Source organism: Erpetoichthys calabaricus, chromosome 8, assembly GCF_900747795.2.
Source record: "Erpetoichthys calabaricus chromosome 8, fErpCal1.3, whole genome shotgun sequence".
Classification (NCBI taxonomy): domain Eukaryota; kingdom Metazoa; phylum Chordata; class Cladistia; order Polypteriformes; family Polypteridae; genus Erpetoichthys; species Erpetoichthys calabaricus.
In genome coordinates, this window is record NC_041401.2 from 158,074,233 (window position 1) to 158,089,466 (window position 15,234).

The 15,234-nt window shown below is 38.9% G+C and overlaps 1 protein-coding gene across 3 annotated transcripts in view; it reads right to left on the reverse strand.

Annotated features, from left to right (window-relative positions):
* The window catches only part of LOC114656187 (E3 ubiquitin-protein ligase HECW2-like), a 358,966-nt gene that overhangs the window by 20,579 nt on the left and 323,153 nt on the right, over positions 1 to 15,234 (reverse strand). For all 3 annotated transcript variants that reach the window (XM_051931045.1, XM_051931046.1, XM_051931047.1), the window contains 4 exons: positions 7,534 to 7,686; positions 7,348 to 7,446; positions 6,024 to 6,153; positions 4,869 to 5,015 (listed from right to left, as the gene is read on the reverse strand). In XM_051931045.1, coding sequence (XP_051787005.1) covers positions 4,869 to 5,015; positions 6,024 to 6,153; positions 7,348 to 7,446; positions 7,534 to 7,686 — 529 coding nt within the window. The remainder of the gene's footprint in view (positions 1 to 4,868; positions 5,016 to 6,023; positions 6,154 to 7,347; positions 7,447 to 7,533; positions 7,687 to 15,234) is intronic.

The following is a 15,234-nucleotide window of genomic DNA, read 5'->3' on the forward strand; positions in this document are numbered from 1 at the left end:
TCACGTAAGCTGTTATATTGCACCTTTTGTGAAAGTGTTTATTTGATATTTGGCCATCAGCCTTCACACATTATACAGTTCATGTCTACATTTTGTATTACTTAAACATGAAAAATGTTTCTGTTTTAACTATGTGTTTAAATAGATTGTTGTAGGCACAAAACACACATCAAATTTTTTCCCCTTACAATTCTGGGTAGCTCACTCCCAGATAATCAATCAAGACAGGAACTGGGAGAACTTCTTGCCTGTTCTGATGTGGTGGGGAGGGGATGGTATAGCAGGCTGCTTGCTGCTTGGGCTTATCGACACATTTAGAAGACAAAAGACGTTGATGGAGAGGTGCAAAGGGATTTAAAGTGGGCCAGATTTACACATTTTTTTGTAGGCTCTGGTAATTCTAGTGTTAAACGGTGAGATACAGTATGCCAAGACCGATCCTTACCCTATTCAGAGCTGAACTGGAAAGCAATTCCAGCTGCAGTGCTGAACCGATTCTCTATTGAGAGTCTCTACATTTTTGGGTGACTTGAATGAGTTAGTGTCATTGTAAAGCTACAATATTCTAGAAATCACAGACTTGGAACAACCAACTTCTCTTGCAATGGCTGAAAGAGTTAGCCCTTTAGCTTTCATTTGGATATCCTACTGTCGCAGAGTTTCAGTTATCTTAGAGCAGGGTGCCATCTTGCAGAGTAATTAGGAGTGCTGCCAGATAAATAGGACTTGTCAGATAACTAAGGAAATTAGCATCAGATGCAAGATTAACAGCTATAACTTTTTATTATAACATAATATTATAACATTCCATACAAACGAGTCCAACTTAAAAAAACTAAATTCATTTCAACCCCCACCCAAGAGAAACAGAAAAAGGCCAACATCCAGAATAAAACTTTAAGAACAGAAAAGAGGGAAGAGAATCTTTTCCCCTAATATCTTCTTCTTCTTTCGGCTGCTCCCGTTAGGGGTTGCCACAGCGGATCATCTTCTTCCATATCTTTCTGTCCTCTGCATCTTGTTCTGTTACACCCATCACCTGCATGTCCTCTCTCACCACATCCATAAACCTTCTCTTAGGCCTTCCTCTTATATAAAAGCTTATTCTAAAATGTTATAGATTAAATCCTGCCAGGTTTTGACAGATCCTCTTAGTGAGAATTAGATTTTTTCCAATTTCAAATAGTATATAACATCAGTTACCCACTGACTTAAAAGAGGTGTGCTAGAATTCTTCCAGTTGAGCAAGATAAGTCTACATGCTAATAGTGAAGTAAAGGCAATTACAGTTTGTTTGTTCTTCTCCACTTTAAGCCCATCTGAGGGTACACCAAACACAGCTATTAATGGGTTAGGTGTGATTGAGACACCAAGGCTTTATGATAGGCATTGATTTGTGCAATATAGATTAGTCTGTATGATGCACATTGTAATAAGTCCTTATTTTTCTTAGGAAAAATGGTAATTAATGCCTGGCGAAAAGTTTGAGGTAGAATTTTATTGTCTCTGCCTCTGGTTCCTATAAATATTGCTAATAAAAGCGGAGCTAAGTTAACTGAAACGTTTTTATAATAACATCAGGGTAGCCATTGGGACCTAATGCTTTCCCAATCTGATGTGAGTTTATAGTATCTAGTAATTCTGAGAGTGTCAGAGATTTATCCAATTCCTCTGCAGCAAGACTGTCTAGATCTCGACTCTGGCTAGTGGTATTTTGGAACATTAATCCATACAAAATGCCTCAGTTCAGTCAGGTTTGATGGCTTCCGAGCATGGACAGCCTGCTTCAAATCAATCCATGTTCAGGTCTGGGGACAGGGATGGCCATTCTAGAACATTGTACTTGTGCCTCTGAATGAATTCCTTGGTAGATTTTGAACGGTAATTTGGATCATTGTTGTACTGAAACATCCAAACCCGGTGTAACTTCAACTTTGTGACTGACTTTTGAACATTCTTCTCAAGAATCTGCTGATACTTGGAGGAATTCATGCGGCCCTCAGCTTTACCAAGGTTTCCAGTACCTGTGCTAACCACACAGCCCCATAACATGATGGACCCTCCACCAAATTTTACAGTAGGCAGCAAGTTCTTCTCCTGGAATAGTGTGTGTTTTTTTCGCCATGCATAGCGCCTCTGGTTGTGACCAAATAACTCTACCTTAGCCTCATCTGTCCACAGTGTTATTTTTCCAAAATGTTTCTGGTTTGTCCAGATGCACTTCTGTATACCTCATGCGACTTTTCTTGTGGTGAGTACTTAGAAATGGCTTTTTGCGCATCATCCTTCCACCAAGCTGTTCCCATTGCAAAGTATACTGGACTGTGGACAATGTACAATGATACCATCAGCAGCCAGATGTTCTTATAGCTCTCTAGAAGCGGTCTGTGGTTTGTCTGTGACCATTCTAACCATCCTTTGGCTGTGCCTTTCAGATATTTTTCTTGGCTAACCACATCTTTCCTTCACAAGGTCTGTTCCTGTGGCCTTCCATTTCCTAACTACATTTCTGTACAATTCTTTGTGATAATTTCTTATACCTATCCTTCTCCTAATTCATAATGATGAATTATCTTAGTTTTTAGGTCAGCAGAGAGTTCTTTAGAGGTTCTCATGTTGTCATTCTCTAAGAGAGAACCAAGGACAAACACAACTAGCAGTTACCTATGTTAAATAACCTTTTTTATGATTGGTTGCATCTATCTTTGTAGTTTAAGGTCTAATGAGCTAATCAAAGCAATTTTGTGCTACAACCTGTCAGCATTAAATGACTGCAGGTCTTCAAATTAATGCAATTAAAAAGGTGCCCAAACTTTTTGCACATCCCATTTTTAAGTTACGCCGGGTTTGGATGTTTCAGCACGACAATGATCCAAATCACTGTTCAAAATCTACCAAGGAATTCATTTAGAGGCACAAGTACAATGTTTTAGAATGGCCATCCCTGTCCCCAGACCTGAACATGGATTGATTTGAAGCAGGCTGTCCATGCTTGGAAGCCATCAAACCTGACTAACTGAGGCATTTTGTATGGATGAATGTTCCAAAATACCACTAGCCAGAGTCGAGATCTAGACAGTCTTGCTGCAGAGGAATTGGATAAATCTCTGACACTCTCAGAATTACTAGATACTATAAACTCACATCAGATTGGGAAAGCATTAGGTCCCAATGGCTACCCTGATGTTATTATAAGGGTAGGTTTTGAGGAATTCGATCCATGTGTGCGGTAAGCTGCTGATATCTCGGTGTCTGATTTGAAGTCCTCTCCAATTATTTTAGAGAATAGTTCAGCTATGAATTTCAGTGGGTTTGGACTTTCACAGTTTTCAGGGAGATGTTCGATTCTGATATTATTCCTTCTGTATCCATCTTCCAGTGCAGCTAGTCTATCTGCAAGCACTTTGCATTCAGAATTTGCAGTCGTTGTGTTTTCGTCAGTGGTGGATGCCAATTGTTCTATTATTGCAATACGAGTCAAGAACGTTTGCTTAATATCTTGAAGCTGAGCACCAAGTGCTCTGAAATTTATTCTCAAACTTGCTTGTATTTTCTTGTATTTTATCCTCAATTATTTCTAGCATGCCTTCAAAGGTGGCCTCAAAGCGATTACTTAAACGTTTTTCCTGGTCTTCAATATCCTGAAGCAGCTTATTGTTTGTCTTGTTTATGCCCTCTGTATCATTCCTTATATCATTTGTATCATTTTTAATGTTCTTTATATTACTCTTTAGCTCCTTTATGTTCCTCTGAGAGCAGTAGTTATTGCGGTAATCATTGTGGTGATGTTTGCCTTCAGCTCGGACTGTTCATTTTGGTCTTCTCCATGCTTCGCGGGCGGTATAGCAAGCCTGTTTGGAGTCGGTGCCGCTGATTTGCAGAGGGTAATTGACAGCGGGGATAGTAAGGCCATGCACAATTCCAATGAACCTTCTGTAATCGACAAGATCTCTTGGCCCAACTCACTTGCAGTTTCGCTTCAACTTTCACTCTCGGCCGGAGCCAATAATACAGCATCAAGTAGCATCGGAGATCTATTCTTTCGTCTGTTTGTTCCAGGTTAGTCTCTGGCAGGCCATACCTTGAATTTGAAGTTGAGGCCTGTTTAGGCTTAGGTGAAGCTTTAGCTGTCTTTTCCATTTCTTTCTGAGCCCTTTTTCTGCTACTCATGCTTGACTATACTTGCATTTTCTTTAATTAAAGCCCAAGTTCAATAAATACAGGACACCTCAGGATGATCATAAAAAAAAAAAGTAAAATAACACTGCTGCTAACAGAGTTCCGTTTCAAATGTCCATCTCCCGAAACGGATGAGACCAAAAGACCGATTAACACCTATAACTGAGAGGAAGGTTTTTTCTAATTCTGATCTGAGTTTTCATCAAATTTCCCATTTAAATTCTTTATATTGTGCTTCAGAATATATATTATGACATATGCTTAAAAAACTGCCATTCTATTCTAGTTAGGATAATTTCAAATAGGTATAAGCAGTGATTTTGAATATTTTTTTAAGTTGTTCTCTAATTTTGATCAGCACTGTAAATTGTTAAACTTGTCTGAGCTGGTCCATCTCTCTAATGAGGCAGGCAAATGACAGTAAGTAGAATCAAGATTTGCAGAAGCCATTCCCAAATGGACCCTCCTGCCCGTACTCCTTTTCATTTCAAGTGATAATAGATGTAGAGTAATTAGCTATAAATGATAAATTTTGATGACTGCAGTAACCAAATTGTTGTTAAATGCATAATTTGAAGTTTAGTCTCCATTAACACTTTCACAGAAGAAGAAGAAGACTGAAAGTAAATTTAAAACAATAAAAATTATAGGCTCAGCTCCAAAAGAAATGCAGTAATGAGTGTTTTTACCTCGTAGAAGCCTCTAACAAGACTCTCTGTTTGCTGAACTACGCCACGTTCAATTCTCCATTTAACCATGCGCTCAATATACTCCTTCTTGTTTTTTTCACAGACTGGGATGTTTGCACCTCCTGGCTTCAGCTCTCTCTCTGTGATCTGCAAATGGAAATATTGATACAGAAGATTGTCACATATTGTATTTCCACTTTTCCACATTTTCTAATAATTAATTAAATGTTTACAAAACTTCATCCTTTTATCGTTCTGCACGTTTAAATGTCCTTAAAAAGGTAATATCTTTAGAGATTAATGCTTCATTTTCTGATCCAGACTACATCACATCATGAAAGAAGATTGACTGTTACACTTAATCTTCTCAGCATATTCTCAGCTATGACTACAGCTGTTGAATCTTCTTATATATACACTATAAAAATATGGTAAAAAAATTTCTTAAGCCTTATAGGCTGTTTCATTTAAAACAATCAGTCACATGTTATCCAGAAAATAAAGGTTCACATTTACAACTTCTCGTGGCAGATTTTTTACATTATAATCAGTAGAGTTCCCTTTTTGCAGAAATGGCTTTCTGTTCTATAGAACAATACTTGTGTTGGTATATCAGTAAGTACATTAATCAGAGGATGTGGTAATGGAGACATACCATGACATAAGTAAATTATAAATAGCAACAGGATCCTTAGGTTCTTTGTCTGAAACACTAAGTCTCATCAAATAGTACAAGCAGACAGATACATAATATTTAAATAGTTGAATCCCCAGCTGCTTACTATTTATGCAACAAAAAAAGTTTCAGCTTGGACTGTGTCTAAGGGATCTTCAGATGGAAAACTTTGTCAAACACCCATGCTGACAGTTCACTCCAACCATCCGTCTGTTTTATGAAATTTCTTTTTCCTCTTTTGGGTACCCAGGGATAGATATTCTGCAAGGGAGGAATTAACTCAGCACATAACAACAGTTCAGCTTTGGGCATACTCATTGTACAAACCTCTAAACTGCCAACACAGTATGCATAAGAGCTAGGGTTGAACAAGAGTGAGCTTAAGTTACATGGCATATAAATTGTACAAGAAACAAAAAAGCAATATCACAATTTGAGGGGAACTAGTCGGAATAAAAAATGATAATTAAACTGAATACCTGTCCAAAGACCTCCTCATTAACAGTGAAAGTAAGGTCCAGCATATCACTGATATCGTTGTCCTTCATCCATTGCAAACTTTGGTGGAACTCCTCATCTAGATACTCTAGATCACTCAAATCACATGGTCTAGAGTGATGACAAACATTTATGCAGATTTATTAGAATACAGACAACAGAAAATCTGTATATTTCACTATGAAAACTGGAAAATACTAAACATTCATTAGAACATTAGAACAATTTGTAAGAGAACAGGTCATTCAGCCTCACAAGCTCGCCAGTCCTATTCTTCTATATTCTACAAAATGATATTAAGTTGAGATTTGAAAGTGTATAATTTCCTACTCTCTACCATACATTGATTATTAACAGTAAGAATCAAATTTGAATTATCATTACTTAACCTATTGTAGATTTAAATTTAAGAGTTTCTGGATCATAGATCACAAAATGGTTGTTTATTAGGATTATTCGTCAGGAAAGGATGGACTGAGTTTTCACTTTGACAAAAAAAGTCCAATATAAGTACTAAAAGAACCTATATAGTATTGTTGGCCTTGAAGACCCCAGTTTCAGGTTCAAACCCTTAACTTTATTCATTAAGTAATCCTGAGTCACTCATTTATCTTATAAAACAAAAAACAGTATGTACATAAAGCATATACTGTACAGTATACATTTGTAGTTAATCCTGTATGTTGCCTTGAGTAAAGTCAGTCAGTCAGTCATTGTCCAACCCACTATATCCTAACACAGGGTCACGGGGGTCTGCTGGAGCCAATCCCAGCGGGCAGGGTGCTAACCTGCATGTCTTTGGACTGTGGGAGGAAACTGGAGAAAACCCAGGCAGACACGGGGAGAACATGCAAACTCCACGCAGGGAGGATCCAGGAAGCAAACCCAGGTCTCCTTACTGCGAGGCAGCAGCGCTACCACTGCGCCACCATGCCGCCCAAGAACTATGACACAAATTATTATTATGTGGCTGACACCTTCATTGAAAGGCAACTCATAACATCTGATATACAATTGGTTACATTTGTTTTGTTTTTTTCCAAATCAATAACTATAATAAAAATAATAATAATAACAAGAAGAAGAAGAAGAAGAAGAAAATAACTAATGACTTAATGAATCTGTATGTGGGAAAAATATTTGATTGAAAATAATAGTAGAGTGCAAAAAAGCATGTGCGTGTGGTATTATTGCACTGTGTTTTCTCCAGTTTGCTCCAACAAGGAACTCACAGGTTGCAACTAACATTGTATTTTTGATGCCACACTCCACCCCAGAATTCTCTTACTCACAGTCAGTACTCACATTCTCAGAAGACCCTTATAAAAAGGTCTTGTAAAGAAAGCATCCAGCAAATATTGGTGGATAAGTGCCAAGCCCAGAATCCGCCCACTGAATCGAAACCTGTAAATGAAAAATGTGCCATGTTATTTCTAAAAGGGCTTGAAGAAACATGTAACCAGAAAAATTACATGAGAAATTCTGACTCACCACTCATGATGATTATCAACAAAGGCTGACATGGGGCTGATTTGTACAGTATACGTATCATTAGCAGAGTACTCAAACAGGCCATAATAAGGATTAAAAAGTTCTCTGGACACCAGAAAGAAGAATTCTCGAGATGGGCCACTATAGTCCAGCCTGCAAGCATGAAAACAGAGACAAATCCCTTTCTGTAAATATTCTTTGGGACATTTTGACAAATGCTTAATTAGGTGTGTTTTTGAAGAAACAGGCAGAAGATGTAATCCTGGTATTTTAGTGTGTACAGTATGGAGGCTTATCACCCAGTTTAGTGCTGTTTTACACCAGTCCTGAGAGCTACTACACATGCTGTCTTTCATTATAGCAAAATATAAAAATAACAGTTATTTTAAGAGTGTACCTACTACTACATACTTAGGAAAATTTCTACAAGTTAGGATCTTTGGGAACAAGAGTCAGTGGTACTTGTTTACCAGTTGTATTTTGGAGATCTTATAACAGTTTTCAGTTTTTCCATGAGAGTTTAAGAAATTGTTTATCAGACTGAAAGATGTTTTTTTTACTTCAAACACCAAAAATGTAAAACTCCAATGTCTTTTACTGTAGGTAGACTGGCCTAAGGCTAAGGTGTTGGAGAGTAAACCTCATGACTGTTGGTTGAATTTCAACTTCTGCCTCATCAATTTGTATCTTGCAAGTGCTCCAGCTATGCAAATTATAGTTCTGTAGTTGTGAAGCATCTTGGGAAGCTGTTCATGACAGAAAGTCAGTATTTAAAATTAAAGAGGTGTCTTTAATAGTAATCATCACACAATTATTCAACAGTTTCTTTATTTTATTACATTCTTATGTCAGCTTTCTTACTTTAATAGGCCCAGTTAAAGAAGGAAATCTAATAGAAAAGTGTCAGATTGAAATCAAGGGTCAACCAGGACTTGATCTGGGAGATAGTATTTTCCCATTTACTAATAGTATGAGCAGGTACCCTGTTAATCCACGTATCTGACAGTGCTAATAATGCTAGATTGTAAAAAGAGGACTTCCAGACTGAGAAAGTGACAGATACAGGATTTTTCCATTGGGAGACTATTAGAACTTTGGCCACTATTGTGCTGATTGTGAAGGGAAAGAGAAAGAGAGAAGAGAAATCTAACAGAAATAGAGTGGAAGGAGAGCAAAGAATAGAGATAGAAAAGATGGAGGAGAGGGCCTTAGCAATCGAAGCCCAAAGAATAGCAACTGTGTGACATTCCCACAATGTGTGGAGAAAGGTTCCCTGTGCATTAAGGGCACACTGATGGCAGAGTGAATCAGGGGCTTAGCCCGTCAGGAAACACTTCATAGGGTAATAAAAAACTCTAGAAAGAATTTTATATTGGATGTGTTGGTGGCTTCTAGAAGAATTTTTAATGTTTTTAAAAACAGTATTCCAACACAATGGCATTGATGAGGCAAGATCTCTGATCTGGGATAGATGTAGTTATGGAGTCACCAAGCTGAGCATACAGAACAGTGGAACACAAGGGTGAGAAAAAAAATAAAATAATGGGTGGCTGGGAATGGGGACAGAAACACTTACTCCACACGTCCTGAGAACGAATTTAATCTGTAAATAGAAAAAAAAGGATGATGGAGGAATAGAATATTTGTCTTTCAGAGTCTGAAAAGAGGCAAGCCCAGTACATTCAAACAAATCACCGAGTGTGCTGATACCACTAGAAGCCCAAAGTGGGAAAGAGATGGGTCGCCCACCAATGTTGAGAGAGCTGTTGTGAAACAATGGTGTGAGGGAGTGGCGGTGCTGTGTGGAGCCGAGGTGCTTTTCCACTTTGTGCCAAACATGCAAAACATAATTTATGAGAGGATTATATTCGTCTGCTCCCTTTTTTGTTTTAAATCTAATAAATGGCAGGTGCTGCACAGCATGGCGGGGGGGGGGGGGGGGGGGGACGAGATTTGTTTCTAAAAGTAGCCAGGATGGTTTGGAAAGTGGGGGATCAGCCATAGGGATAATGGACGAAGAACATATACCCAATGATACATTTCAAAATCTGGAAGAGAAATATCTGCCTGTCCTGGATCTAATCAAAAGGGTGTGTTTGATAGCAGGTGTTTTGCCGCTCAATAGAAAGGAGCTGATAGCTGATCTGACCTGGATCCAAAAAGAGGAAGGTGGGGAGAGAGGGAGCATTGAGCTGATGAAGTTTAAACAGGGGACAATGTTTATTTTAATGATTGCCAAATGAGCTTGAAAGGATAGAGAGAGGTTATTCTAGGAATGCATTGATAGTTTTACTTCATTAAAAACTGTTTGGAAGTTTGCCTGTAAAATATCAGTAATTGAAGGAGTAACGGTGATTCTAAGTGTCTGAAAGAGTTAATAACTGGAATGAAGGAAAGAAAACAGGGAGATTGACAGGCTTGATTAATGGGGAGCAGCGCAGATTTGCTCCAGTTGCTTTTATAGCCCGAAAAGGATTTGTATGTAAAAAATAATGTTAAAATGTGAGGAATATCGGAAGGGGCATTTCCTAGGAACTGCAGAATGTCGTTAGCATATATATAGTAGATACCTTGAGGAATGTGTTATGAACCAAAATAGGCGTGAAAGCACTTAATTCTTACAAGGTGACAGCTAGAGGCTCAAGCGAGATAATGAAAAGCAGTGGTGATAACGGACAGCCCTGCTTAGCGCCCTTAAATACAGGAAAGGAGCATGACAGATTTGAGTTTGCTAAAACAGAAGCCATAGGGCAAGCGTAAAACGACAGTATCAAACCCTATTTCGCTCATGACTCTCCACAAAAATTTCCAGTCCATCCTGTCAAAGGCCTTTTCAGCATCAAGTGAGATGAGTTCTGCCGGGGCTGACAGCGAAGGTGCCAACACTTAAAATGTGCAGGAGCCGGCGGAAGCTGTCAGCTGTATATCAAGACGAAACAAAGCCGGTCTGGTTGGAATTAATCCGTTTCAGAATCATGGATTTGACCTGGAGAGCCAGAACTTTGGCTAATATCTTAGCGTCTGAGTTCATGAGTGACAACGGACGGTAGCTGGAGCACAATGTGGGATCTTTGCCCTGTTTAATGAGAAGCGATATAATCGAGGAATTTATATTGGAGTTTAGATTAGTTGAGGAGAGAGATGTGTTAATCATTTGAAACAGTGACCTTGATACTTGTGGCCAAAATGCAGTAAATATTTCTGGCTGTATATGAAGAGGACCTGGAGCTTTGTTTTTTGCAAAGGAGTTTAAAGCGGTTCTGATTTCTTTAATTCAGACTGGTGCTGTCAAACGGTCTACATCACAATGCATGAATTTTGGGAAATCAATAGATCTGAAAAAAACATCCATTGCCTCTGCCGACAAGTGTTCACCTGGGGCCTCAAGCATAACACCGTGCGTAGAACTCACACTACAACACTGTGCACAAAAAAATTCAGATGTACAAAACCGTGCGTAAGCCAACTTTCACACACTTCAGCTCCATAAATCTCAGTCAGCATGAAAAGTAACGCACATTCAGGTGCCTCCCACTCCACCCCAACTTCTCCCAGAATTTTGCATATCTTAATATGCAAATCAATATAAATATAACCTTCCCTGTTCAGTGTTTGGTAAAAAGACCATGGTAAAAGCATGTGAAAAATGAGACACTCGAAAGTTCAAGATCAGAAAGTCACACAGTGCTCGAAAAGAAGTAGTCAGATATCAAAGTCGCCCTGTAAAGGCGATTCATAGCCCACCGTCTGAGTGTCATATGAAGGTGTATTAGGTTACAGAGAAAAGAAAAAAAAAGGTTGACATGTCCACTTTGACCCACCTAAGCTCTTACTCTCAGAGAATTATCCTTCTTGGTGATTTCAACATCCATATTGACATCCCCACATCTAAACTGAGAAATGAATTCCTGTCCTTACTGGACTGTTTTGACTTGACACAACATGTTGATTTTCCAACCCATTGTGGCGGTCATATATTGGACCTGATCTGCACTTCTGGACTATCTGTTGCCAACATTTACAGCACTGATTTGGGACTCTCTGACCATAAAGCAGTATTTTTCACTGTCTCATTACCTCTCCCACCTCTTACCTGTAAACGACAAATTTCTTACAGAAACCTTAAAAATATCTGTCCCTCTATCCTTTCTGGATCCATTTCTTATCTTTTACTGTCTGCACCTATTCCATCAACACTAGATAGTTTTGTTCACCACTATAACACAGCCCTTCACTCAGCATTAGATAAAACAGCTCCTTTAAAACATAAGGAGGTTTCCTTTAAACGTTCAGCTCCTTGGTATAACTCAGAATTGCGATCTATGAAAGCAGCTGGCCGACGCCTTGAGAGAATGTCACGTAAGACTGGCCTCACCGTGCACATCCAGGCTTTCTCTGACCACCAAAGAGCTTACAGAGAAGCACTAACTTCTGCCAAGAACACCCATTATGGCAGAATAATAGAAAGTAGCCATGATAACCCAAGGGTTTTGTTCTCTGTAGTTAATAAACTACTCGAACCCGCATCTGGTCCAACTACCTCTTCTACTGAAGTCTGTGAGGAATTCCTCCACTTTTTCCGTAACAAAATTAAAGATCTAAATAATTCAACCAACATAAATACATCATCTGTTTATATCTCTCCCTGTTTTCCCACTCCATCCAGCTCCTTCTCTAAGTTCTCACCAGTCACATCTGCGTTTGTTAATGACCTGCTTTATAAGATGAGGCCGACTACTTGTGTACTGGACCCCATCCCCACCACACTACTTAAATCCTGCCTTCATGCCATAATCCCGACTGTTACAACAATAATAAACTCATCCCTTGACACTGGCTCTGTGCCGCTCACTTTTAAAATTGCTTCTGTAACCCCAACGTTAAAAAAGTCTGGCCTTGATGCTGACAATCTTAACAATTTCCGGCCTATTTCCCACTTACCTTTCCTGTCAAAAGTTCTTGAGCGTGTTGTAGCTTCCCAACTCACCAATTACCTAACCTCTAATAATTTGATGGAACCCTTTCAGTCTGGTTTCAGGGCGCGGCACAGCTGTGAAACTGCTCTGCTACGGGTAACCAATGATTTGCTTATGGCAGCAGACTCTGGACAAACCAGCATATTAATTCTGTTAGACCTCAGTGCAGCATCTGACACTGTCAGACATGACATCCTACTGTTCAGAATGGAGAACATGCTGGGTATCTCTGGCACTGCCCTCCAGTGGTTCAAGTCCTATCTGACTGATAGGCAAGAGTTTGTTAGTCTTGGCAACAGTAGATCCAGCTCAGCGCCAGCTCCCTCACTTATTCCGCCCACATAAATCACATTAAGAAACTTTCTTACTTTCACCTCCGTAACATATCCCGTGTTCGCTCCTTCCTCTCCTTCTCTAATGCTGAGAAACTTGTCCATGCTTTTATCACATCCCGCATCGATTATTGTAATTCCCTACTGGCAGGTGCCCCTTCTAATCTTATATCACAGCTCCAGCTTATTCAAAACTCAGCTGCAAGAGTCCTTACTCGAACCAGCAGCAGCGAGCACATCACACCCATCCTGCTCCGTCTTCACTGGCTCCCTGTGTCCTACAGAATCGAATATAAAATCCTACTAATAACCTACAAAGCTTTAAATAACCTCGCGCCAAACTACATCAGTGACCTTCTCCATCACTATGTGCCTGCCCGCCCACTAAGGTCCTCTGATTCTGGTAATCTTGTTGTGCCCGTCACTAATCTACACTCCATGGGTGACAGGGCCTTCAGCTGTATAGCGCCCAGACTCTGGAATGACCTACCAAAATTAATCAGGTCAGCTGACTCCATGAATTCTTTTAAAAAACAACTCAAAACTCATCTGTTCAGGAAGGCTTTTAGCTCTACTTGACTTTATTACCTTTCTCTCAGTTTACTTCTCTGTCAAGATGCTCATGTAACCTGTATGTGTGTGCGAGACCATCAATTATGTTGTCTGTTTTTTTTTTCAGAATTTACTGTCTTAATCTTCTTTGTTTATTTATCTGGTTTGTACAATGCTATATACTGTATATTCTGCCGTTCTTTATTATATTCTGTAAGTGCCTTGAGCATGGAAAAGGCGCTATATAAATAAAATGTATTATTATTATTATTATTATTATAGTTTATTTTGTCATTAAAGTAGAATGTTGTAAACTTCATCTTAAAATCAATATTTAATTTATTAGAGTTTCTCAGATCCCATTGTAACTAAAGTAACACATTAAATACTTCATATTCTATGTGTTCTACGTGTGTGAATCACTACGTGCTTCTTAAACGATCTTTCTCTTACAGCACCGATCTCCAGTTATAATACATTACATTCATGATATTAGAATTTTAGAATACTAAGATGTATACTTGATATCATTTTCATGATAAAATGCATTAAAGCATGTATTAAACATAGTGGCACAGTGGTGGTGATGAGCTGGAGCCCCGTCTAGCGATTATTCCTTCCTCCCTCAAGATGCTTGCTGGGACGTGCGTGACACTCAATGAAATAATTTATTGCAGCAGTACTGTGTCTGTCAAACGTACAGACAATTCCTGCCCTTCCTTTTGTTTCTCCATGTAACCAATCGCCACAATAAGCTCTGAAATGTCAAACCAGCTGTACGCTTAGAACACCGATTCTTCACAACTTTTAAGGAACATTGAAAAATCTTTGTAATACATGTTTAATTATTCTATCCATCTATCCATCCAGGGTTTTGGCAGTCCCAGAAAGCATACAGTGCAAGGCAAAAACAAACTGGGCGCCAGCTCATTGCTACCGCTGCGCCACTGTGCCCACACGTTTACTTATTAACAATATACATTATTTAAATGAAGTTAAAAATGTAGCTGTATAATGTAATATACATAATTTAATGCATTTCATCTTAAAAATGATATCAAGAACTCCAAGAAGACAGCTTTTGGAAGTTTAAATCAACTTAGAGGCCAGTCGTCATCATCTGTAAATACGCGCTCTCTTCTATTGAATTGAATTGAGCTCCTTTATTGTTATTGGATGGTACAGTGATATTAATATGCAAATCCTCCATAAACTTAAAAAAAATACAATAAAAAAACTATGAAAAATATACAATATGAAAGCAAAAGTACAATATACATGTACATATAGTGCAGATAGTGCAAATGGCTCATAAAGTGGAACAGGTTGTGCAATATTCCAACTGTAGTGCAAGTTTACAGTGAGGTAATTGTAATTCTATGATCAGACAGTTCTACTGGGAGCACCTGATGGACTAATTGAGTGTGTTTCTAGCTGTTTCTGAACCCTGAAATTCGTGCAGGAAAGGCTCTGAAGTGTTTGCCAAATGGGAGACGTTCAAAGAGACTGTGCACATAGCTGAGGCAGCGAGTGGTGCACTGAGAGTAACAACACTAAAGCAGTTATGGTATTTGGAATAGTTTGGCCATTCCGTGAACCATTATATTGTTACAGGATGATTACAATCAGATGCCTTAAATTTATAAACAATATGCGGTTACTTTCAGTGTATTTGATAAAGCCACGTCAGGGATGTGAATCTAAAAAAGAATGGGAAACCACACAGAAACAATAGCACTGCTTTGACGTTGGTGCCGCCAGTTTGCAAAACCGAGTGGAAACTTGCGTACATACAGGGTAAGGCTGGCGTGAGAATGTGTGTGGTTTTACGCCAAGTTTAG